Genomic DNA, 22,559 nt, shown 5'->3' on the forward strand with positions numbered 1-22,559 from the left:
CATAGTTATTGAGCATGTGTTCTATAAATGTCAAGTAGTTTTAAGTGGTTGATACTGTTGTTCAACTCTTCTGAAATATTTCTAGTTGTGGTGTCAATTGCTGAGAAACAGATGTTAAAATCTCTAATTATGATTATGGATTTGTCCATTTCTCATTTTAATTTTGAATTCTGTTATACATATTTATGCATACATATGCATACAGGTTGCATAGGTTGCATACATATTTATGATTATTATATGCTTTGCTGATAAATTGAGTCTTTTATTATTATGAATAACCACATCCGTCTTTGGTGAAATTCCTTCTCTTGCAGTCTATGTTGTTTGATATTAATATTGCCACAGCAGCTTTCTAATGCTTGACTTTTGGATTGTGTATCTCTTTTCCATCTGTTTATTCTCAGCCTGGATGTGTCTTTCTACGTACAGATATCTCTTGTAGAAAACATAAAGGTAGATTTTGCTTTTTAATATCAAGTATGGTAATCCTTGCCTTTTACTTGGAGAGTTTAATCCCTCCATTTATATAATTATTGATATTAATTAGGTTTGGTGAGTTTTAGGCCTACCATTTTCCTACTTGTTCTCTATTTGTCCCATCTCTTCTTTCTTTCCTTCTTTTTTTTTCTGTTCTTCCTTTTCTGTCTCCTTTTTAGTTTATGAAGTTTTTCTTAGTATTTCATTTTAACTACTCTATTGGCTTTTTCTTTTTATTTTTGAGAGAGAGAGGGAGAGCACTTGTTCCTGTGTGCACGAATAGGGGAGGGGCAGAGGAGGAGGGAGAAATTGAATCTTAAGCAGGCTCCACACTCAGCATGGAACCCGATGCGGGGGCTCTATTTCACAAACCATGGTATCATGACCTGAGCCAAAACCAAGAGTTGGACACCTAACAGACTGAGCCACCCAGGCACCCTTATTGGCTTTTTAGTGGTACTTATTTGTATTGTATTTCCTGGTTGCTCTAGGAGTTCACAATATGCATCTTTAATTTACTGTAGCCTACTTAGAGTTAATATTGTACCACTTCACATTAAGTATAAGAAACTTCCAACTGTATAAGTCCATTTGCAACCATCTTTTTGCTGTTATCATGTTTTTCATTCATATAAACCCAATTGCACATTGTTAACAATCCTTGTTTTAAGTAATCAGTGTCTTTTAAAGAAAATAAGAAAAGGGAAAAAATAGCATTTTAGATTTACCTACATATTCACCATATCTGGTACTCTTTTTTGCTTTCTGTCATTATAAGCTTCCATCTGGTGTAATTTCCCTTCATCCTGAAGAACTTCCTGTTGCATTTGTTGCAGTGTGAGTCAGCTGAGGAATTATTTCTGCTGTCATTTAAATGTCTTCATTTCTCCCTCATTTTTGAATATTTTTACTGCACATAGATTTTCTGGGTTGGCTTTTTTTTTTCTGCACATAAATTTTGTTCCATTGCTTCTGATCTACATTTTTTTTCTGATATAAAGTCAGATGTGTGATGTGTCCTTATCCCTCTGGCTTCTTTCAAGATTTTCTCTTTATCTTTGATTTTCAAGAGTTTGACCATGATGTGCCTTGGTGTATTTTCTTCATGTTTATACTGCTTGAGATTTGCTGAGATTGTTGCATCTGTAAGTTGATCCAAAATTCATTACATTTTAGGTTATTGCTTCTTCAGATTTTTTTCTGCCCCATTCTCTCTCTTTTCTCCTTCTAAGACACCATTATATTAGATTTTCTAATATGGTCTCTCTGGTCCATATTATTTCTGTTGTCACTCTCTATTCTTTTGATCAGAGAATTCTTTCTCTGTCTTCAAGCTCATTGACCCTTTCTTCTGTCATCTCCAATCTGTTCTTAAGGTCAGGTAAAGTCCATCCAGTTGCATTTCATTTGTTGTACTTTTCAGCTCTAGTGTTTGCATTTGGTTCTCTTTACCAAAAGATCTCTGCTTAGATCCCCTGTATTCATTCATTGTGACCACTTTTTCCTTTGAGTACTTAAACATATTTACAATAACTGTTTTACGTTTTAATTCAATATCTGAATCATCTTGGGGCTGTTTTCAATTGATTGCTTTTTTTCTTGGCTGGGAATCACATTTTCATGTTTCTTGCCCATCTAGTAATTTTTTATTGCATTCTGGACATTACAAATGGCAGTTGGTAGGGGCTTTGGATTGTTTTCTTCTGAAGCATATTGACATTGTTTTTGTTCCATTTTGAACTTTTGAAAACTTAGTTTTATATTTGTTAGGATAGATCTGTTGCACTTCTGCCCTTAGTCCTAATTTCACAAACCCTTTCATCCTGGAACATAATTTTTTTCTCCTAAGGCATGGACTTCTTGAGGTTTCTATGGAGAGCCTGTGGTGTTTGCACAGTCTCCGTAGCCTGGCAGATCTTGAGATCCACACACTCTCTCCTTTGTGGTAGGCAATAGCTGAAATCTATGCTCAGCTGTTATCTTTCTACTGGACCCCTTGAGTCTTATTCATACATATGCAGTCCAGGACTCAACCGAGGATTTGAGGGGAGTTTATATGCACATTTTTATGGATTTTCCTCATTTCAAGATTCTCTGGCTGATCCAAACTCTGTTCTCTGGAACATCAAGCCAATAGGGTTATGGCTTTCTGCTCATATTTCAGTCACTGATGATATGCCCTGGAGAAGGCCCTCGAGGGAAAAGCAGTATAAATATGGACCTCACCCAGTGCATTTCTCTCCTTTCAAAGGTTGGATTCCCTCTAGTTTCTGCCACTTTTATTTATTTGTTGCTTACTGCCTTCGGATAGTTATCTTTTCTATTTTGTCTAGAGTTGATCATTATTAACTATAGCCAGTAAGCCCTATATAAACTCATCAGTCACTACTCAGGCCAGCCCCTCCTTACATTTATATTATAGGCACCAATCCTGCTGTGCCTGCTTTTGTGGGCACATGGTGCCTGATGAAATGCTTGGAGAAAATCTGGTGTTCTGTTTATCTCTTGCAGCTCTGGAATGTCAGAACCAGGAGGAGGTAAGCTGAAGTAAGTTGGGTCAGGTTCTAAGCCATAACCTCTTTCCCATGGATGCATAGTGTGTGTGAAGCACATGTCCTCAGATCTTACAGAGCAGGGCATTGTGGAAATTTTGGTATTGAAAATATAACATAAATATTTCATGCTAATGTTCATTTGACAGCCGTGCTCTGAGCACCTATTATGTGCAAGGCTTTGTGCTAGGGACAAAGATGTGAATAAGGGAGGCTTCTTAGGGGTGAGAGAGAAACAGCATTTCATGGGAGCCCTAAGCAGGCCCCTTGCCAGGTGTTAGGGAAGCCTTTCTGCACTGAATCTTAACTAAGGAGGGGAAATTAGCCGTGACAGAGGGTGGTGGCCCAGTTTGGGGCTGGGGGAACAGCATGGGCAAAGGCTTAAGGGCCAAATGTGTGTTGTGGGAGAGGGTACAAGGCAGGAGTAAGATGAGCCACCCAACTCATTGAGTGCCTCCACAGCCACCATTTGTACTTAGTAGCAGCCCCCCCAAGGGTGGGATGGGGGTCAGGGCTTGTTTGAGCTGGTGAAGGCAGGACTCACTCACACTGTGCCAGGGCCTCCTAGTAAGCCTCCCTCCTTGATGTGCCTGGGCATCAGGGAGCTGACAGGCAAGCATCCTTTGAGGGAAATAAGGTGCTGGATGGGACCCTGACTTCCAAAGAACAGGCCGACGTGAACAACACACTCCATTTATACACCATCTCCCCTGCCAAAGACTTTGAAAATCAAATATTCCCCAAGCTATGGAAACCCAACCACTGGCTGATTGTTAAGACTTTATTATTATAATCATCTAGCCCAATTCCAGCCACCAAGGGCAGAACAATGAGCCATTGAAGCCGCACGGAGGTCTTGCCTTCTCTCCACTCTTTCCCACGGCAGGGACCTGGCGCTGAGGCCTCGGTGAGGAGGATGGCAGCATGCCTGTGTCCTGGCTGCACCATTGCACCCCATGGGGACTTCTGGGGGGTCTAGGCATCGGTCTCACTCATCAAATGGGAGGCCCCAAGAAAACACATCTGGACATTACTTTGATCTCCTCACATTCTGTCCCATATCTTGACCCTGGTAGCTTAGGAGCTAATTACATCTGCTTTGGGAAATTTATGGGTATGAAAATTCCTCAAAGATGCTAAAGACCACGAGGCACCATTAGCTGTTCTCACCACACGTGGCCTGCATGCCTCACTAATAAAATTATAAAAAGGGAGACTATGGGGTGCCCTCTGCTGGGGTGCTCACACCCATGTGCCTGGTGTCCAGTGCCTGAGAGCCCTGGCTGGGTAAGTGGCCAGTGGTGAAGGCAGGGAGCTGGGCCCACTTGGCTCTTGACACCCAGCTGCTGTGTAACAAGGTCACACCGTCTCTTGTTTATGGTCCCACTTTCTTCCCAAGCATTTGGTGTTATTTGATCATGAGTTATAAGCCAGATATCCTGATTTTATTAGGAAAAAAAAAAAAGCCCTTAATTTTGTGGAACTGCAAGGCCGGATCACTGTCCTGTGAAACTCTAGAGGCCAGAACCTCAGCAGTCTTGAGCTGGGCCTGCCTTGCCAGTCTTTTCTGCTGTCGCTGCTGGCTTTGCATTTCCTGCCTGGGAAGAAGCCGGAGCAGGACCAGCCAGGCAGCAGAGGGCTTGGCTGTTTCCTGAGCTCCCCTGAGTTTATCAGAGTTCGATTTTTACCCTTGAGTGCCCAGCTCTCTGCACTGTCCCACAAGGTCAGCCCCAAACACAGTAGGCACATGGGAGGGGGTCCTCGTGCTGCCCATTCAGATGGCGCTGGGATGGCTGCTGGGACCCTGGCTTGGATTTCGGGATTAGGGAAACCCAAGCACCGTAAACCACGTTGGGGCTGGGATTAGACGGGCTCAGCTCTAAGATGCTTTGCTGGGCCCCATGGGCTGACGCAACGGCCTCTTCACTGCCCTTGAAGGCACAGGTGCTTGGCCAGGAACCAGGCCATGCAGGGCTCCCAGAGCCCTCGGGGTGGAGAGACCAGTAACCTGAGAGCTTAGCAGTGGCTGGGCTGCGCAGCAAGGGCTGGTGGATGGGGGAGGAGTGGGCACAGGCAAGAAAGGGTGGCGAGTCCGACCTGCTCAGAGGGATTCTGTGGGGAAGTGCAAGAAGCAGCATCTGTAAAATGGTCCCCAAGTCCTGTGTCCTCCCTCCCAGGGCTGTCCCAGAGATCCAGAGCATCAACTGGAGCAAGTATGGCCCCCTGGTGGACCCTGGCTACTTGGCAGTGGGTGGCACATCTATTGTCACTCTTGCTCCCTGAACATCAGTCATGTTGCTAGCCTAAGGTGGGTGCTGTCTGTGGCCCATGGGAGCCCAGGGAGTCTGCTGCATGTCCTTGGCCTTTGGCAAACTTTCGCCATCATGGTGGGATCTGGAAACAGGAAGTAGTGACACCAGTCACAGCTGCTGGGCAGGGAGGCTGGCCCTTCAGCCTAAGGTGAGGCCCAAGGAGTGCTGGGTGTGGGTCCTCCAGCAGAGGGGGGTGGGCGGGGGGGAGCACGGGCACCAGCCCCTCCACACTCACAGGTGTGACCTGGCCTGTATGCGTGAACTGCTGTCTCTTTCAGTTCTCTCAATTTTCTATCTTGACAGTTCTTGCCTGTTGAAGAATCTTAAGAGACTAGCCTCGTTATCTCCACAGCTTGTGGCTGGGTCTTCCCCACAGTTACCTGTGCAGCTCCCTCCTTCACCAGCCTGTTTGAGGGGGCACCCAGCAGCTTGCCCGCCCCATCAGCCTGCCCAGTCGGAGCTGGGATGCCTAGCCTGGGCCGTGGGCAGCACAGAGCTGGTGTCTGCACAACTTTGGGGGAAGCCCCCCGCCCCCACACCTGTGAAAAAGCCTGGCAGAGAAGCCACTCACATGGAGCGTCAAGCACGTCCCTCAGCTTGGGTGTGCAGAGGGGCCTGGGGTGGGCAGAGCCTGTGTCCCATTCCTCCACCCCTCCCTGACCCAGGAGGGCAGCATCCAAGGCGTATCTGTTTATTTATTGATACCCCTGCCTGGTACAGGATGACCTAAGGCAGTTCCTAGGAACACTCGGCATCCAGCAAGAAAGCCCAGGTCTAAGATGGTGGCAGAGGAAGAAACAAGGGTGGGGCATAAAGTGCTGCCCCCATGAGGCCTGTCGTCTGACTCTGAGCTTCCTCTACAAGGCAGCTGCTTGGCACTAGCATCAAGGGAAACCTGATGAGGATGGGGAGGAGGAGGAAGGCCAAGGGAGGGAAGATGGGGGAAGGAGAGGAGGGGAAGGAGAAGGGGGAGATAGAAGGAGGCCTCCAGCCCAAAGACTGTAGGGGCCACTTTCTCAGCCCAGAGTGCTTGTGACCCCACCAAGAGGGCTTGGGGCTGTGGCAGATCCTGGAACAGCAGCAGGAGCAACCTCTGGTGGCTCCCTACACTGGGTGGCCTGTCAGCTGAGGGTCAGGGCCATGGGTGGGCAGGCAGTGGGGTCCCTCGTGGCATAAGGCTAAAGGCTGGCAAGGCTCAGGCCTGCAGGTAGCTCCAGGGGAGAGACACCTGGTCTTGCGTTGGGATGACTACACCCCTTGCCCCATCCCTGGTTCTGGCCTCTGTGCCAGTACGGCTTGGCCTGAGGTGAGGGAAAAGCCACTGACCCCACGTTAGGCTGGAGTCCACAACCTGTGAGTTTGGGGCCAGGAGTGAGCATCTTCCTCTGAGGCCGGGGGGCCGCTCCCTAAGAGCCAGGCCCAGCTTAGGCCCGAGAGGTTGCCATGTATGCAAGCATCCTCACCATGTGAATCAAGAATTGCTTCACACAGAGAACACCCTACTGCTGCTTGCTCACCTGGGGTCGGGGGTGGGGGTGGGGAGGGGTTGGCTCCTGACCTGTCTCTGGCAGTGACTAGCCCACTGCATCTCCTGTGTACGCCCTGACCGGGACCCAAGGGTGAGCCAAGTGGGAACAGTGGGCACTGACAAGGAAGAAGGTGGGTGGATGGAAAGAGGCACTCAGGGGGCCCAAGGTGGAGAGGGGTGGGGGTGGTGGCTCCCAAAGGGACACAGAGATGAGTGGGAAAAGTCTGGGGCCTGGGATGCTTGGCTGCATCTGAGTGGGCCAGCTTGGGGAGACAGAAATGGCCCCTGGCAGCCCGGCCCCCACCCTGGCCTGGACCCCGATTATTAGCCCAGCATAGAGGAACCTCTTGTAATGTACTTGTAAGAACTAGATGCCTACATGGGTGCTTCCCGTGAGTGATATGAGTGTGGGGCAATGAGCCCTGCAAGGCAGTCCCCTGGCCAGAATGGGCCAGGCACCCTGAACAGGGTCTGGAGGGCTCAGTGACATGGCCTGGTGGCCCAAGTCTCTGGAGATGACACAGCTTGTGATGAGCATACTGGCCCTTGACTTGGGCATCCTTTTTTGCAGGGTTCTGGACTGCCTGCTCAGCGGCAGGTCCTCACAGCTCAGTATGAGCCAGGGGCGAGGGTCTCAGTCCTGCCCCCAGGGCCTGCTTCAGGCTGGGGAGTGGGCCAGGGCCCAGGGCGCTGGTCACACCTTTGAGCTGCTGCCTGAGCCAAGTGAGGGACCCCAGGGACCTCAGGGGCAAGCCTGAACCCGAGGCCACTGGCACAGACACTGAGCTGCAGGTGCCACCCGATGCCAAGCTGTTTCTCATGGGGCAACTCCACCAGTGAGGGCCCCTGGCCGGGCACAGCAGTCACTTCCTCAGCCAGGCCTCCCCAGTCATGTGAAAACATGGCTGAGGCACGTGTAGGGACAGCATCTCCCACTAGCTACCCAGCAAGGCAGGGAGTCCCAGCAGGGCTGTGGAATATTGGGGGTCATCAGCAACTGTGGAGGGTTTAGAGGGCCTGCAGGCTGAGCATCTGGGCTACCTTCTGTGGGCTGATGCCCACTCCATCAGCTCCAGATATCTGCCTCAGATCCAGCCTGCCCCTCCCTTGCTGAGTCCTTTAGGTCCTGGGTCCAGCCCTTGATCCCTTCTCTGTGTACCCACCTTCCTGGGGGCCTCAGGACCATTGTGGACAGTACCTCATGGGGCTAGGGGAAGGAGGGGGGTAGTAGGTGACCAGAGGGTGACCTGCCCCCCCTTCACGGCAGAGGGTGAGGCAGGGAAGGTATAGCTTGGCCCCTGAGCAACAGCGATCCCCCCCGCCGCCACCACCACAACCCCTACATCATTGTGAAATCTGGAGCCATAGACAGAAGTGTGCAGGACAGCGCCGGAGACAATTACAGGTTACACCAAACAATCTGAGAAATTAAAATTATATTTGCATTGCACCATAAAAACATGCAAAGATAGAGGGAAGGTGGCCCTGGAGCCAAGTGGACAGCACCTGGCCAGTGCTGCTCTGGCTCCTTGGGAGGAGGGGAGCAGGGCAGGGCTGGGCCCAGGGAGGGGGCCTTGGGTTACACAGTGAGTCTGGAGCCAGGCGGTCCCTGGGACATGCAGGACAGAAACCACTGTGGCCCAACACATCTGTCCTGCTCCCCATGCTCTTGCTCAGACTTGAGACCCAAGTATGTGACCTACCTGAGTGCTGGGCAGGGGACCTTGAGTTGTCATCCCTAGGGCCCACCAGGGCAGTAGGAGCATGTGGGACATTCAGGGTGCTGAACCCCATGGCCAGGCAGGCATATACTGAAGCAGCATATGGCCCGGAATGTGGCCCAGGTGATGGCAGTTGTCAGCGCTGGGCCTTTTGTGGCAGACTTTTGCATGGAATGCCCATTGGCTTTGTGAACTGGGCCAGGCCTCTGCCCACAGTTTGCCAGGAAGGTGTGAGTCCCCATACAGGGGGGGCCAGTGGGCCTGAGGCCTCCTGGACAGGGGCTGTGGAGCCTCAAGGCCACATAGGACGCATCCCTCAAGAGATGTCCTGAGTCCCTGCATGACTAGACAATGAGGCTGGCAGGGTGCAGCACCGCAGATGCTTCTTTCCTTCCTAGAGGAAGACACAAGCTGGGTGAACTGGCCAGACACAGTGTAGAGACAGTGGCTGTTACAGACACAGCAAGTGTGCTGGAGCAAGGTCTGTTCTAGGGCAAAGGGTGCCTGGAGAAAACCACTGGTGGTAGGGGACTGTGGGGTCAAGGACACGGGGCTGGCGCTCTGGCTGACTGGTGGCATGAGCAGGGAGGTGGAAAGTCCTCGCCCCAGAGACTGCCTGGTGTGTGCTGATGGCTCCCACACAGGCTACATCATTTCTGCCATCATGAAAAACAACGAAGCCACTTCAAGTTCCTTGTTTGCCCCATGGAAGGGGCCCAGCCCAACTCCAAGGCGGCCTTCCTGACACCCCCAGCAGCTCAGCTACGTTAGCTGACCTCCCTCTGCAGACCTCACCCTCTGCCTCCAAGGCAGGGGAACGCCTCACCCCCGGTGCACACGGGAGCTTTCCCTGCACCTTCCAAGGCAGGGGCGCGCCGCCAACCGTGCGTTAAATGGGACACGGCTGATCTCTTGCTGCACTTGTCAAGAGGGCGCTGGCCCGGCCCTGCACTCGGCATCTTAATTGGGCGTCTGAGAGCTCCTGCACACGCTTCACACCAAGAGGCGAGTGTCTGAGGCTCCCGTAGGCCCATTAGGTGCAAAGACATTCCTTTGTTCGCTGACAAGCAGGGTCCCATCCAGGGCTCCCGGGCGGGTAGACTAAGTGATGTTTTCTTAAGGAAGACACAAGATTAACCACCGCTAAAGCCCCAGCACAATGCAGGGCCCTGCCCGTCACTGTCAGCACTGTCTCTCTGCAGTGACTGACAGGTGCGGCCGGGTGCCGAAGGGCGCTCCCTCGACCCATCAAGCCTCAATGTGCAGGATTAGCCTGAGCACAGCAGACAAGCTGGCTGGGAGGGCCACAATGGAAACGTAATGAGATGCCTGACGTTCAGGGGACAGAAAGCCTCCAACACCCCTGCCAACTCCTGTCACTGGGCCACACCACTGGTAGGTTGCTCTGGAATAAAGCCAGTGGCTTCCCACCCCTCTCAAGGGCCTGCCTTGCTGTGAGATGCACAGAGACCCAGCAGAGGGCCCTGGGAGGGACGGCCGTGCTCCCTGTTCCTGAGAGAAAAGGGTCAGGGTCTTCTGAGGCGTGGCTGTGGGGTTCGGGGTGGGGGGGTATGGGGTGTACGTGTGACAGGCTGGGCAGCCAGGCCCCACCCCCACCTGGGTCATCCTGGGGGAGGGGTGCATCAGGGACAGCACAGGTGGAGCATATGTCAGGGAAACACCCTCTTTATTTACATTCCAGAGACACCAGGGGGGCTCGGACATGGACAGCCCACAGGGTGGGTTTCTGTGCACATCGTCATCTTCTGGCATCAGGGGCCTGGTGGGGCTGGCCCAGGCAGGAGGGTGTGCGAGGTCAGGGGCTGACAACCCTTGGAGCCATCCCTGCAGGGCACACAGGGGGTCTGTCCAGACGCCACCCACGCTGACTACCTCAGGGGCTCTCCAGGCAGAGGTGAGGCTTGCCCAGGCTCGGCCTTCTGCGTCCTGCAAGAACGGGGGGTCGGCAAGGGGTAGTCAGGCCATCCCTGCATTTGTCTGGCCACGTCTCCGGTGCCCACACACAGGGACCCTCTGGGAACAGAGGAGAAACAGGCCCCAGGGAGAACCCCTACCCCCACACCCCCCTCCCCGGATTGATGCGTCACAGGGACACCGTACTGTCAAAAAATATTTTGAAATGATAAAAATTTATGGCAGGCTCTTAACAGCTCTGTTAGGTGTGATATTCTGGTGGGAGTTTCCTCAGGATACCCTTTGTTTGTATCAAGGGCAGCCCTGGCTGGGGGGCTGCGGGCCTGCGCCCGAATCCATGGGACCTTCAGCTATCGCTCAGCCCTTGGGCCTGCCTGAGGGCATCTTGTGGAGTGTTCCCCATTCAGTCTATAGTCTGCATCAGCTCTCAGGAGCCGAACCCCAGGAGGGGCTGACAGCCACAGCAGACACCCCAGGCCAGGCCGTGGAAGCTTCGAGGATGCTCTCACATCGACAGCTGAATAGGCGCTGACCACATGCAACCTTTTAGCAGGGGTCAGGGAGGGTCTCACTAATTTCTTCCTCCTCAGAAGAGGGCTGGGATGAACATACCCCGAGGCTTCCGGCTGCCACCTTCCCAGCCTGACTTTGAAAAGCCCTAACAGAACCAGATGTGCGGTGACTGCCGTGCTCAAGGCAGCATCTCCACCTTCTGGGCAACAGGGAAACAAGCCGGCACTGCTCTTCGCTGAGCAAAACTGGAGGGAGGCACGTTCCTCCTGCTTGGCAGCCCACTGAGCTCAGCCGGGGATGCTTTCCACACCCAATGCCCCTCCTGTGGTGTGAGCCCAGCCTCAAGACATTTCCTGCATCTGGGGAGCAGTGGCAGCCAGGCCAGTGTCCGGGGGTGCCCTGTGGAGGGTGGGGCCCTCAAATGGCCTCCTTCCCAGCCCTGTTTCTTCAGACACTGTGGCCTGGGCACAGGGCTCACATGTCTGAAGCGGCACGGCAGGCATAGCCTCCCATGTACCCAGAGAGAGCAGTTTGGCACCCTACCCCCGCCCCCCACCCCCACTACTGTTCCATCCTTAAACACAGAGCCTACCTGAGCTACATACCTGGATCTGAGCCTCAAAAGAGCCTGGTTGTGGGGGCGGCAGGCACACCGTGTGCCCTTGGCCTGGCAGGGATGGCTGCCTACCCTCAGCAGCCTGTCACGGTAGGGTCCAGGCCCGAGCGCTTGGAGATGCGCAGCTTGGCTACCTCCTCAGCGCAGGTGGGGTGGATGCCCACCGTCCGCATCACCTGCTCGTAGGAGGCCCCACACCTGCACACAGGGGGACGGAGGGACTCAGGCGATGAGTCAGCACAAGGAGGCATGTCCACAGCATCCCGTCCCTCTGAAGATGTCACCCAGGGGAGGGCCTCACAAGTCACAGTCTCCTCGCTGCTCCCCAGTCCTGGCCCCCACCCTGTCTTCCCCAGCCAGTGGCCAGGAACGGCTGCCAACACCCACGTGTCTCCCAGCAAATGCCAAGCGGCTCCACGTCAGGCCCACCTCCTACCTCCCCCCTCCCTCCCTCACTCCATCCTGGCCTCCTGCTGCTCCCAGCCCACCGGGCACAATCCCAGCTTGGCCCATGGCTCCAGCCAGTTCTTCTGTGGGCCTGCTCCCTCTCCCTGCCAAGGTGAGGCTTGACCTGCCTGCTCTGGCGAGCCTGAGCCCACTTACTACTGTAGCCTGCACCGGCCCAGCCCCCTGCCCGGTCCTGCTCACCTTGCTCTTCTGGTCAGCACTCTTCTCACACACATGCTCCCCTGCACCCTCAGCAGCAACCACCCCCCAGGCACAGCGACCACCTCCTCGGAGGCACAGGAAGTGTGGACTCCCCACAGGGCGCTTCCACTCTCCACAGACAAGGCTGAGACAAACAACCCTCTTCTGTCTCTGCACATGTGTTAGAATATCTGACATGAACAAGTGTGTGCATTTCAAATGTGGACCGAAGGCCCCCAGTGGGAATGTCCAGTTCACACCCTCCTCTTGATGGTGTCTGAACATGGGTCTCCTCACTCCACCAATTTGCTCAAACCTTCAGCATCTCCAGTTGCATATGCTAGAAAACAATCACCACTGGACTGGACGGTGTCAAACCTTCACTGGCCAAAATGGTTTCTTGGTGTTTTAATTATATTAAAAATTCCAAATGAGACACAGCAACTTTCTACTTTTTCTACTAATTTCCTTTTCCTGTGACTTGCCCATTCATGTTCTTGATCTTCCTATTGGCTCTGTCCTATAATTATTATTGTTACCAGGTGCCTGGCCCACCCAGTGGCTTCAATACTCCCAGGGCATCTGTACTAAACCCTCACAGCCCCATCAGCATTCCTGGGTATGGGCCCTGCCGCTCTAGCTCCTGCCCTTTCCTATTTCCTATCTGCCCCCCCCACAAGCTCCAAGGCTGGGTCCTGGCCACAGCCACAAGCCCCAAGCACATATGGGGCTCCAGGCGGCCCAGGAAACCCTTCCCGGTTCCCTCACTGCCGCTTCACCTTTCTACCCTCCTGCCTCTGATAGCCCCACACCCCACTGCCCCAGACAACTCACCTCCACCCAGAGACTCCATCAGCAAAGGCTCCAGGCAAGCCTGGGGACCTGGGACCCTACAAAGCACAGCTTGTGTCCAAGGCCCAGCTCTGGAAAACACATGCTGGCCCTGGGGCAGCTCTCGTCAACCTCGCTCATTACTGACTGGGTGCTTTGCCATGTGAAGAAGGGCCCCAACCCTGCTCATTCTGAGTAGAAAAGACCCAAACTGTGACCAACCCCCAACCACCACCCTGGGTGATCAGGGACATGGGCCTCTCCCTTTGCTCCCCAGGTGGCCCGGCTGCCTCTCATGTAACACGACGTGCCACATCTGAGGAGACGCTCTGCTGAAAACACGTACAATGCTACATAAAAGCAACACCAACATGGCAGACTTCCAACTGCAGAGCCACCAACATTCGGAGGGACACCAGTCTGGGCATCGCACAACGGCTGACATTTCTCTGGACTTACTTGATCCCCAGAGCAAATCCTTGAGTGACTTCACCTGCACTGGGGCCGAGGAAGTGCAGGCCCAGCACCAGCTGTGGGGGCTTCCGTAGGCACACCATCTGAAAGCCACACTGTCAACTGCCAGCCTGGCTGGAGACAAGACCCCGGGGCTGCACGCGCGGCCCTGCCTTGGGGGCACGGGTGGTTGAATGGAGCTTCTCCACCCGTGGGTGCCAGCTCTTTCCCTGTCTCCCACCTCCTGGCATGCCCCAGTCCAGGCCCATGAGGACACTTACCTTTATGTAACACTGGGATGCATCCCGTTCTGCCACTGTGAACTCCAGTGGTTTATAATATGCATGATAAACCTAAGTGACAAGATAACGATTCCTGGAGTCAGTAGCCTCATAGGCATTTTACAGGCCCAGTGAACTGTGTGGACATGGTGGGAACCCAGAACTGCCCATTTGGCCTGCAGGTTGTGGTCTGGGGCAAGGACATGGCTCAGCTGGCCATGGATAGCACCCCTCTCTCTCCCACACAAAGGTAGACTGTGGCTGGAGCCACACTGTCTGCAGGACAGACCCTCTTCAATCCAGGCCCTCTTGGGCCCCTACCGATCACAGTAGCAAAGTGGGCACCAGATTGGCTAAGTGCGGTCCACTGTGACAAGTCACAGTCCGAGGCTCAACATAGGACATGGTGCCCCCAGGAGTACACACCAGGTGGATGTTGCAGAGTGGACGGGGTGACTGCGGACATTGGAAGGGGATGTCCAGCCCACCCAGTGGCTCTCTGGCCTCCTGAGGGCACTCTGGTGCTTGCTGGGCCCTCACTTGAGCAAAGAGGGGGAGGCAGATGTAGGGAGGCCCCCGGGCCACACTGGAGCTGTCGGACAAGGGCTTTCAGCACCCGAGAAGGGTTCGACAGCGTGTTCGGGGCTGCGGCCGAGTAAAAAATGAGCGGGGCGCTCACATGTGCTGCACAGCCATTATTAATTAATGGAACTTCAGAGAATATTGTTCTAACTAAGACAGAATTGAAAAGAAAACAAACAAAGGGTATTTGGCCATTCAACATTGTGAAACATAAAACAACATTATAGAATGCCATGAACATATGTCCCCATGTACTTGTGATGAATCAAACAAAAATAGCAAATACAGTGCTGGGGGGAAGGCCGGCCTGTCAAGCATGGCCCGTTGATGGAGGGGACCGGGGCGCTGGGGCAAGGGGCAGGCCCTGGAACCCAGTGACTCATTCCCGAAGGACACCAGGCCCACAGTGGTGGCCACACGGGGTCTGGTTTCTCCTGGTCCGTCTGCAAGCTGCTGCAGTAGCAAGATGAAGCCACACGGAAGGCTCTCAGCATGCACAGCCTGGCAGGTTTCAAAGGCTCCTGCATCCTGCTGAGCCACCTGGGGCACCTCCTGGGGCCACCCCAGGCCACAGCAGGCCAGCTGAACAGATTCCAGAAGCAGCCTTCCTCTAGGGTGAGTACCTAAGTCTGGGCTATTGGGGGTCTGTGAGCGCTGGACGAATCTCAGATAAGGAACCAAGGCAGGGATGGCAGGAAGGTGGAGGTACCCGAGGGCAGGGCCAGGTGGGGCAGGGTGGAGGTGGAGAGCAGCAGCTGGAGGGCAGGAAAAGGTCAGAGGGTAAGAGAAGCCTTTCCAGGTGGAGGGAGACACATGCCCCTGTGAGGGGGACCACAACCCAAACGTGCCTTCATTTCTGGGGCTTCCTCCAGCAATCCCACCCTACATGTCCCTTCATACCATATCTCAGCCATCACTCGGGGCCCCCCTACCCTACCCTGCCAAACTTCAGGCCCTGGAAAGCAGGGAGGCCAATACTGTTGCTGGCTCACCAGGCCTCTGTCGAGGAGAGGCCGTCATCAGGGCATGAGCGCCTCACAGGCATGATGTCCTGGCCCCCCTCTGTCCTCGGGGACCTTACCTCCACATGCTCTTCTCCGTGGCGAGCCATGGCCTCCTCCTCTGACAGCCCCACGCAGCCATACTCCAGCGGGGTGAAGACTGTGGTGGGCACCTGGAAAGCAGGTCTTAAGTGACCTATACCCTTGGGGACCCAAAACTGAAGATGCCTGCCATGGGACACAAGAACAGCAAGTGCAGGCTAGGTCCTCAGATGTGCTGGCTGGCAGCTCATAAGAAGGCGGGTGGATGGGGCGCCTGGGTGGCGCAGTCGGTAAAAGCGTCCGACTTCAGCCAGGTCACGATCTCGCGGTCCGTGAGTTCGAGCCCCGCGTCAGGCTCTGGGCTGATGGCTCGGAGCCTGGAGCCTGTTTCCGATTCTGTGTCTCCCTCTCTCTCTGCCCCTCCCCCGTTCATGCTCTGTCTCTCTCTGTCCCCCAAAAAAAAAAAAAAAAGTTGGAAAAAAAAAAAAAAAAAAAAGAAGGCGGGTGGACACCCTCATTTGTTCCTGGGCCACACCTTCAGAGCTAAAGCTCACATGCGTGCACACGTGGAGGCACATGTGCATGCACTCCCACAGATGTATGTGCACACACACACCATGCCCCCGGAAAGAACTGCGGCCGTCTCCAGGCTGGACTTAGCATGCTAAAGGGCAGTGGGTACTCACGTTGCTGTAATCCATCACATCTAAGGACTGACCACACAGGCGCCGGGCCAAGAGTTTTCCTGCCATTATAGCCGTGGGTGTCAGCTCGGGCCGCCCCTGATGTAAGGAGGGAGCCTGGGGTCACTTTGGCATGTCTGAGGGAGTCTGTGCAGTACCCTCACCACCACCCATGCCTTCCTAGAGAAGCTTGCCCCTTTCAGAAACCTCCAAAGGCTGTTTGCCTCTGGGCCCCAGGGCTCCTGGGGGTTGGCTTGTTCTCTGGCTTGCTTCCCTCTGTTCTGCTCTAAGAACACACCTGTAGTTATGACCCCCTTCCCTGGAAAAGCAGGTGAGCTGCCCATGCACCCAGCTGTGCTGACCACACTCGTGCACAGCTTCTCTCCGAACCCCTTCTTCATGTTGGTGGCCTTGGAGAGCTGCCCTCATGACAAAGCTCAAAGGAGATCCCGCTACTGTTCAACCATTCACGTTAACTGGGATTCAGGCTAAAATGGGCCCTGGAAGCATTTCGTGTGCTCCTGACAAGCAGCTTGGCTTGCATGTCACAGTCCATTACAGATCCCAAGTCAGAATGCCGTGCTGCTGGAGGCCCCTCTGTCCCAGGGTGTGTCCTGCCTGGGGAGCAGGAGGTGGCACAGCCCCCAGTGTTCCTGCACGCGTCAGCCTGGGACCGGCTGCCAATCACCTCTGTAGCAGCAGGAAATGCAGATGTTGTTTGACATTCCAGAAATGAATAGAGATCCACAGAGATAAACTTGTGAAAGCAGCCCGTGCATTCCACCGGGCCTGACTAACTGCGGAAACGTCCATGCGCACAGCACACAATATCGCACTAGACAATGGCCGCCCCACCCGCCTGCTGGACTCTTCCCCGCTGGATGCCAGACCACTGGGGTGTTAACTCTTTTGACTGCCCAGAATGACCTTTCCAACTGAGTAGATTTAATATTTCAATAGATACTGCCTTTGTGTGCACTATGTATTTCTGGCAACACAATCTGAAATACTATGGTTTCCGCTATGTCGGCATGAGCCCTGTTGCACATGGATCTCGCTCGGCTCCTGGGTGCACAGAAAGCACGGTCTAATACACAAGGCACTCTCCCAGGACCATGAGTGCTATCTTAGGGCACAGCACACAGGATGAACACAGAAGGTGCCACCAGAGAATGCCATGTCCCAACCACTAGAGATCACACGAGCAACAACGCTGCCCAGTCATGTGGGCATGTGAAGCCACTCACTTCCGTCCATCCCAGCAGCCTGACTAGATGGTCAGAGATGACCTGGTTGTGAGGAGTGGCTGCAGCTCTGACCACATGCTCCAGCAAGCTGTCCCCGGGGTCCCACCTCCATCTGGTAGTCTGCTCCCCACGAACCATTTCATGAGTCTGGGTTCACGGGCAGCTTCAAGTGGCAGCCTCTTGGCTCACAAGTCAGCACTGGCCACAGCTAGTGGATGACCCTTCTGGTACCATGGGAACGTCAGGGGCCATGTTGTCTTAGAAGGAGGGGTCTATATGGGGTCAGGTGTCTTCATGAAAGACTATGCCAGATGGGTAGGCTGGTCCTTCAGGAACAAAGGGAAGGCCCAGCCTTGCATGGCTTCCCGCTCTGGTCTCTGTGCCAAGCTCTCCAGAAGACCTGCCCATTGTGAGTTATGGCAGAGGCTGAAGTTGGGATGGTCCTGCAGCACTGGGGATAGCTGCCACCTATACCCCCTCAACTCTGGGATGTTCCACCCAGGGGCCCACTTGTAGATACTGGTTCGCCCACCCCCAAGCATTTCCCAAAGTGGGTTCTGGGGTATGTGTGGGCAGGGTGGTGCCTACACTCTCGGATGGGCACAAGCGTCCTCACTGAGCTCCCCTGGGTCCTCTAGCTGGCTCTGTTCCTCCCTCAGGTGTCCCTGGACTGCTGCACTAAGCATCTTCTGACATCTACCTGAAATGGTTCACTTATTTACTTGTCATCTATGACCCCAACCAGAATGTCACTTCTATGAGGGCTAGGACTTTTGTCTGTTCTTGCAGTGGCCACAGAACTCAGAAAAGTGGCTGTGCCAGAACACATCATGATGGGTTAATAGCATCCCCCACATGCGTGTCTGCCTGGAACCTCAGAATGGGACCTTGTTTGGAAATGAGGCTCTTTGCAAATATAAGTTAAGAATTGAGATCATTTAGGATTGGTCACTTAGGGTGGACCCAAAATCTAATGAGAGGGTCCTAAGAAGAAAGAAACAACAGACACACACACACACACACACACACACACACACACACACACATGAAGATGGTCAGAAGGAGAACAGAGTGCTGTAGCTCCAAGTTGGGACTTCCCAGGGCCACCAGAAGATGGAAGGGATGAGGACTCGTCTTCCCCTACAGGCTTTGGGGAGAGCAGAGCCCTGCCCATACCTTGATTGCAGACTTTTGGCCTCCAGAATGTGAGAGAATACATTTTTGTTGATCTAAGCCACCAAGTTTGTGGTGATTTGTAATGGCAGCCACAGGAAACTAACATGTCAATGGTGCTGGCAGGTCTGGCTGCCAAGAGGCCTGCTGGGGTCTGGGGTCCTGGAGCATCTAACTCTCAGGCTTGGCCAGGGCCCCGCCTGAGCCACCTTCCTTAGAACATGCTGCACATATGCAGGACAGGTCGACTACTCCTGAGGCTTTGGGAACATGGGGATCCCACAACAGACCAGCCACAGGCCATGAAGAAGGGAGGGGCGCTGACAAGATGCCTCCCAGGCTAGGGGTGGGGCTTCCACCAGAGACTCACAAGGGGAGCAGCAGGCAGGCGGTGAGTTGGGGCTGCGTCCATGTGCCCTGCCCCCATCTGACAGCCCAACTGGGGAGGGTACTGACCCACCCACAGTTCAGAGGGCAAACTGAGGTGAGGAGGTCAAGCCTGGTACTGTGGGGCCAGGACAGCCCCAAGGCTCTGTATTACCAGCCCATCTTTGGGGAAGTTGAGGCCCTGTGTGTGAACAGATGCCCCTCCCTCAGAGTTTCACAACAGGAATCTGCTTTCAGTTTTGAAGGCTTTCCTATCCCCTCTCCACAGAAAGGAGGAGCATTCGAGCAAGCAGAGGCTGATGCCCAATCCTTCCCAGAACTTGAGTCTAATGGCACCTGGGGTTTGGTCCAGAGCCTCTGGGAGCCTCATAGGCCCTGGAGGCCCAGTGGGGTGGGGGCATGGGGTGGTGAGGCCAGGTGGCAGGTGCAGGCTGTACCTCTGCTACATCTCCGATGGCATAAATGTGGGGGACAGAGGTGGCTTCCTGAGCATCAACCAGAATCTTCTGACTGTTGGGGCTGGTGTTTATTCCAGCATTCTCCAAATTCAGACTTCTGGTTTCTGGAATTCGACCTGAAGGAAATAAAGAGCAAGGCTGAAAGACTTTCAGCAGTTCTGACTGAGACTCCTTGGTTTATTCAGAATACTTCTCAGAATGCCCACTTGGAATCGGTAAAACATGAAGCACAATAGTGTCGAGGGGCTCCTGGCCTCTGTGAGCCTCACATGCACACACACACACACACACACACACGCACATACACAGTGCACATATGCACATACCTCACCCTTATTTGCACAAAAAAGCAACGAGAAGATGAAGAAGGACTAGAAGAAACAGAAAGGAAGGAAAAAGGGTAGAGAAAGCAGAGATGGAGACAAGACTTCTCTGAATATAGCCTGTGATACAATTTTGGTTTTTTAATCATATACACAGTTTACATATTCAAACAACAAAAAATAAAAAATGGAAGAAAAGTCCCTGTAACTTGTAAACAACTTGAAACCAATGGGCCTAATTGGATAGGCAGTTGATAACCAAGCACATACAAAGATAATTTGCTCAAGAGACTATGGCAACGCATATTTCCACTGTATGTCCTAAGAGGATTATATTCTAACAATAAATAAACCTGGAAACAGATCTGATGTGCCATTCAAAGTGGTTAAAACCTCATAACGTCAAATTTAAATGTGGAATTTACTCATTCCATTTTCTTTTTTTAAATACCAAGTTCCTATGGCTCTGACCACAGAAAAAGTCTAGAAGCAGCGACAACCCAAGAATGATGCATGCCCCAGCCCTGTACGGTGATCTCAACCCTTCCCTACTGCAGAAGCCAAGCTCCAGGGAGCTAGCCTACTTCAGGCCTGGACACCTTATAGCATGGCACAGTATGAACAAAGGTCACTCTAGCCATGGTTGCAGAGACAACATGACAGGGCCACGCAGCCTCTGAAGGCATTGTGCCCTGAGGGGAAGACATGGAATATACACAACCCAGGTCTCTCCCAGAAGCCGTGGCTCCTGTCATATGCATGCATTTTCCAGTGAGGCTGAGGTGCACATGTGTCTCAGTCTTTGTGGAGCGTGTCTGTGGGCCCCAAGTGAGCTGAAAGCCTCCTGTGTCCCCATATGGCCCTTCCTGGGGTAGGGCACCCTCCCTTCCACTCTCTGTGATCCCAGGGTTCCCCACCCTCCTGCAGGGTGCTCTTCCCACAAGTTCATACTAGGGACAGGATGGTGCTTTGTGGTGGATTTATGCTTTTCCATCCTGCCACCAGACTGTGTTTGCATGAATAGGCTATGGCCTCCTGTCCCCAGAGTCTGGCAGCAGGATGTCCCCCAGAGCAGGTGGCGAGAATGCACAAACTTATGTCCTGCTCAGGGTCTCGGGGCAGGTCCCACCAACCCTCTCTGGCAGCCAGCACAGGTGCTGAGTGAGTGGGGCTAGAGGCCAGGCCTTGGACGCTATAAGCCTCAGCTCCTCTTCTCGTGTGCCTGTGACGACTGCCCAGCGTACATCCCCAGCTTTGAGAGCACTAGAGCTGAGCATGGAGATGGGCAGCAAGGCAGAGCCCAAACCACACATCATCCCTGTCCTCAAGTGCAGTCATTTTGGCTAATCCTAACGAGCAAGTCTTGGATGCAAAGGCCAGTGGGGCAGGGGACGGCAGCACAGCAGCCTCCCTGCCAGCCTTCATATGCTTATAGCCCTGGGCCTTGTCACAGCCAAGCTGCCAGCAGAGCCCCCTTTCTCCCCTAACTCAGACAAGGTGGCCTTCCTAAGCCAGGAGGTAGCAAATGCAGCTCTTCCTGCCAGGCTCTAGGAGGACAGCGGCGGCCCCTCGGAGCTCCCTGAGGCTCAGGGTGTCTCCCGAAGGCAATGATAAACAGTTTCAGAGGCACAATTCCCACCGCTTGTGGTGGCTCAGACACACGAGAGGTCGGGTAGTGGGTGGTGCCAATCTGAACATCTGGAAGACCAAGTTCTGTGAAAGGGAAACCTTAAGTCTCCAGCTGCTCTCCCAGAGTGGGAAGTCAAAACACAGAAACTCAACTAAGCCGTGCTTCTCAAGTTCATGGGGAGCCGGCTCCAGCTTCTTCATTCTGCTTGGCCACAGGAATCAGGTGCTAGGCGGGCTGACACCCATTACCCAGCATACCAGACACATGCGACGCGACGCAAGGCCCTAGAGGTCCCTGATGGCATCCATACCGGCACTAGTCATGTGAATGAAGACCGGTGAGCATGCAGAGTGCAACATGCCATGCTGGCCAGTGTCCTGTCCTGCATAAGGCAGCGTGGGGGCCCAGGCCTGACTCCCGAGTAGGGGATCCAGCTGGCATCTGGGAGCTCTTGTGCATCTAGGACTGGAATGTGCTGTGCCTCAGTGAGGAAGGAGTTGGGCCCAGTGGGGAGGCCTGGTGGGGGTCTGCTGGATGGGCTGAGGGGCTCTGCAGGTAGGGGACTCATAGCTCAGCTCTCAGGCTCCTCCCCAGACCTCCAGTTGTGGGGAGCAGGGCATACAGCAGCTCACCAGGCCCACGACCTCTAGGTGATGGCTCCAGGCTGAGGCTGGAGCATGTGAGGGCAAAGCTGGCTGCCTGCAGACCACCCTGCTCTAAGGCTAGCCATGCTGCACTCCTGCCTGGCCGGTCATGGGAGGTCAGGAGTGTTTCCTCCTGTGCCTTATGGTAACCATGGTAACCACACACCTCCCAGAAGCCAGCCTAATCACATCCAAGATCTCAAGAATATAAAGATAAATTTAAAAGGAGTAACAAGAGTGGAGTGGAGTAGACAGAAGGAATATGCCCAACTTGTGGGAGGCACTCCACTGATGTTTCTGGGAATGAACAGTGAAGGAAGAGAGTGGTTGCGCCAAAGAGAAATGGCCCTAAAAGGGCAGCCGTTGGCACATTGGGTTTTGGAAGCTGTGCTGACTGGGCCTGTGTGGGGTGAGACCTGGGGTTGGCAGGGGGCCCAGCTCCACCCAGGCACCCCATTCTGTGGGCCATGCCCCTGAGCTATGTGGTAGGCCCTGTCAGCCTCATGGGGCCACAGCCAG

General features: G+C 53.8%; 1 protein-coding gene across 6 annotated transcripts in view; it reads right to left on the reverse strand.

Annotated features, from left to right (window-relative positions):
• Positions 1-10,263: 10,263 nt before the first annotated feature.
• The window catches only part of TXNRD2 (thioredoxin reductase 2), a 51,662-nt gene continuing 39,366 nt past the window's right edge, over positions 10,264-22,559 (reverse strand). For 2 of the 6 annotated variants that reach the window (XM_058693017.1, XM_058693018.1), the window contains exons 12-18: positions 19,423-19,559; positions 16,182-16,277; positions 15,534-15,626; positions 13,871-13,942; positions 13,596-13,693; positions 11,647-11,855; positions 10,264-10,540 (exon numbers count right to left, since the gene is read on the reverse strand). In XM_058693017.1, coding sequence (XP_058549000.1) covers positions 11,732-11,855; positions 13,596-13,693; positions 13,871-13,942; positions 15,534-15,626; positions 16,182-16,277; positions 19,423-19,559 — 620 coding nt within the window. In that variant the 3' untranslated portion in view covers positions 10,264-10,540; positions 11,647-11,731. Of the gene's footprint in view, positions 10,541-11,646; positions 11,856-13,139; positions 13,196-13,595; positions 13,725-13,870; positions 13,943-15,533; positions 15,627-16,181; positions 16,278-19,422; positions 19,560-22,559 lie in introns of those variants that run through there. The other 4 variants (XM_058693019.1, XM_058693020.1, XM_058693021.1 and 1 more) reach the window with 4 other exon arrangements.

The sequence above is a fragment of the Neofelis nebulosa genome, chromosome 11 (assembly GCF_028018385.1).
Source record: "Neofelis nebulosa isolate mNeoNeb1 chromosome 11, mNeoNeb1.pri, whole genome shotgun sequence".
Taxonomy (NCBI): Eukaryota; Metazoa; Chordata; class Mammalia; order Carnivora; family Felidae; genus Neofelis; species Neofelis nebulosa.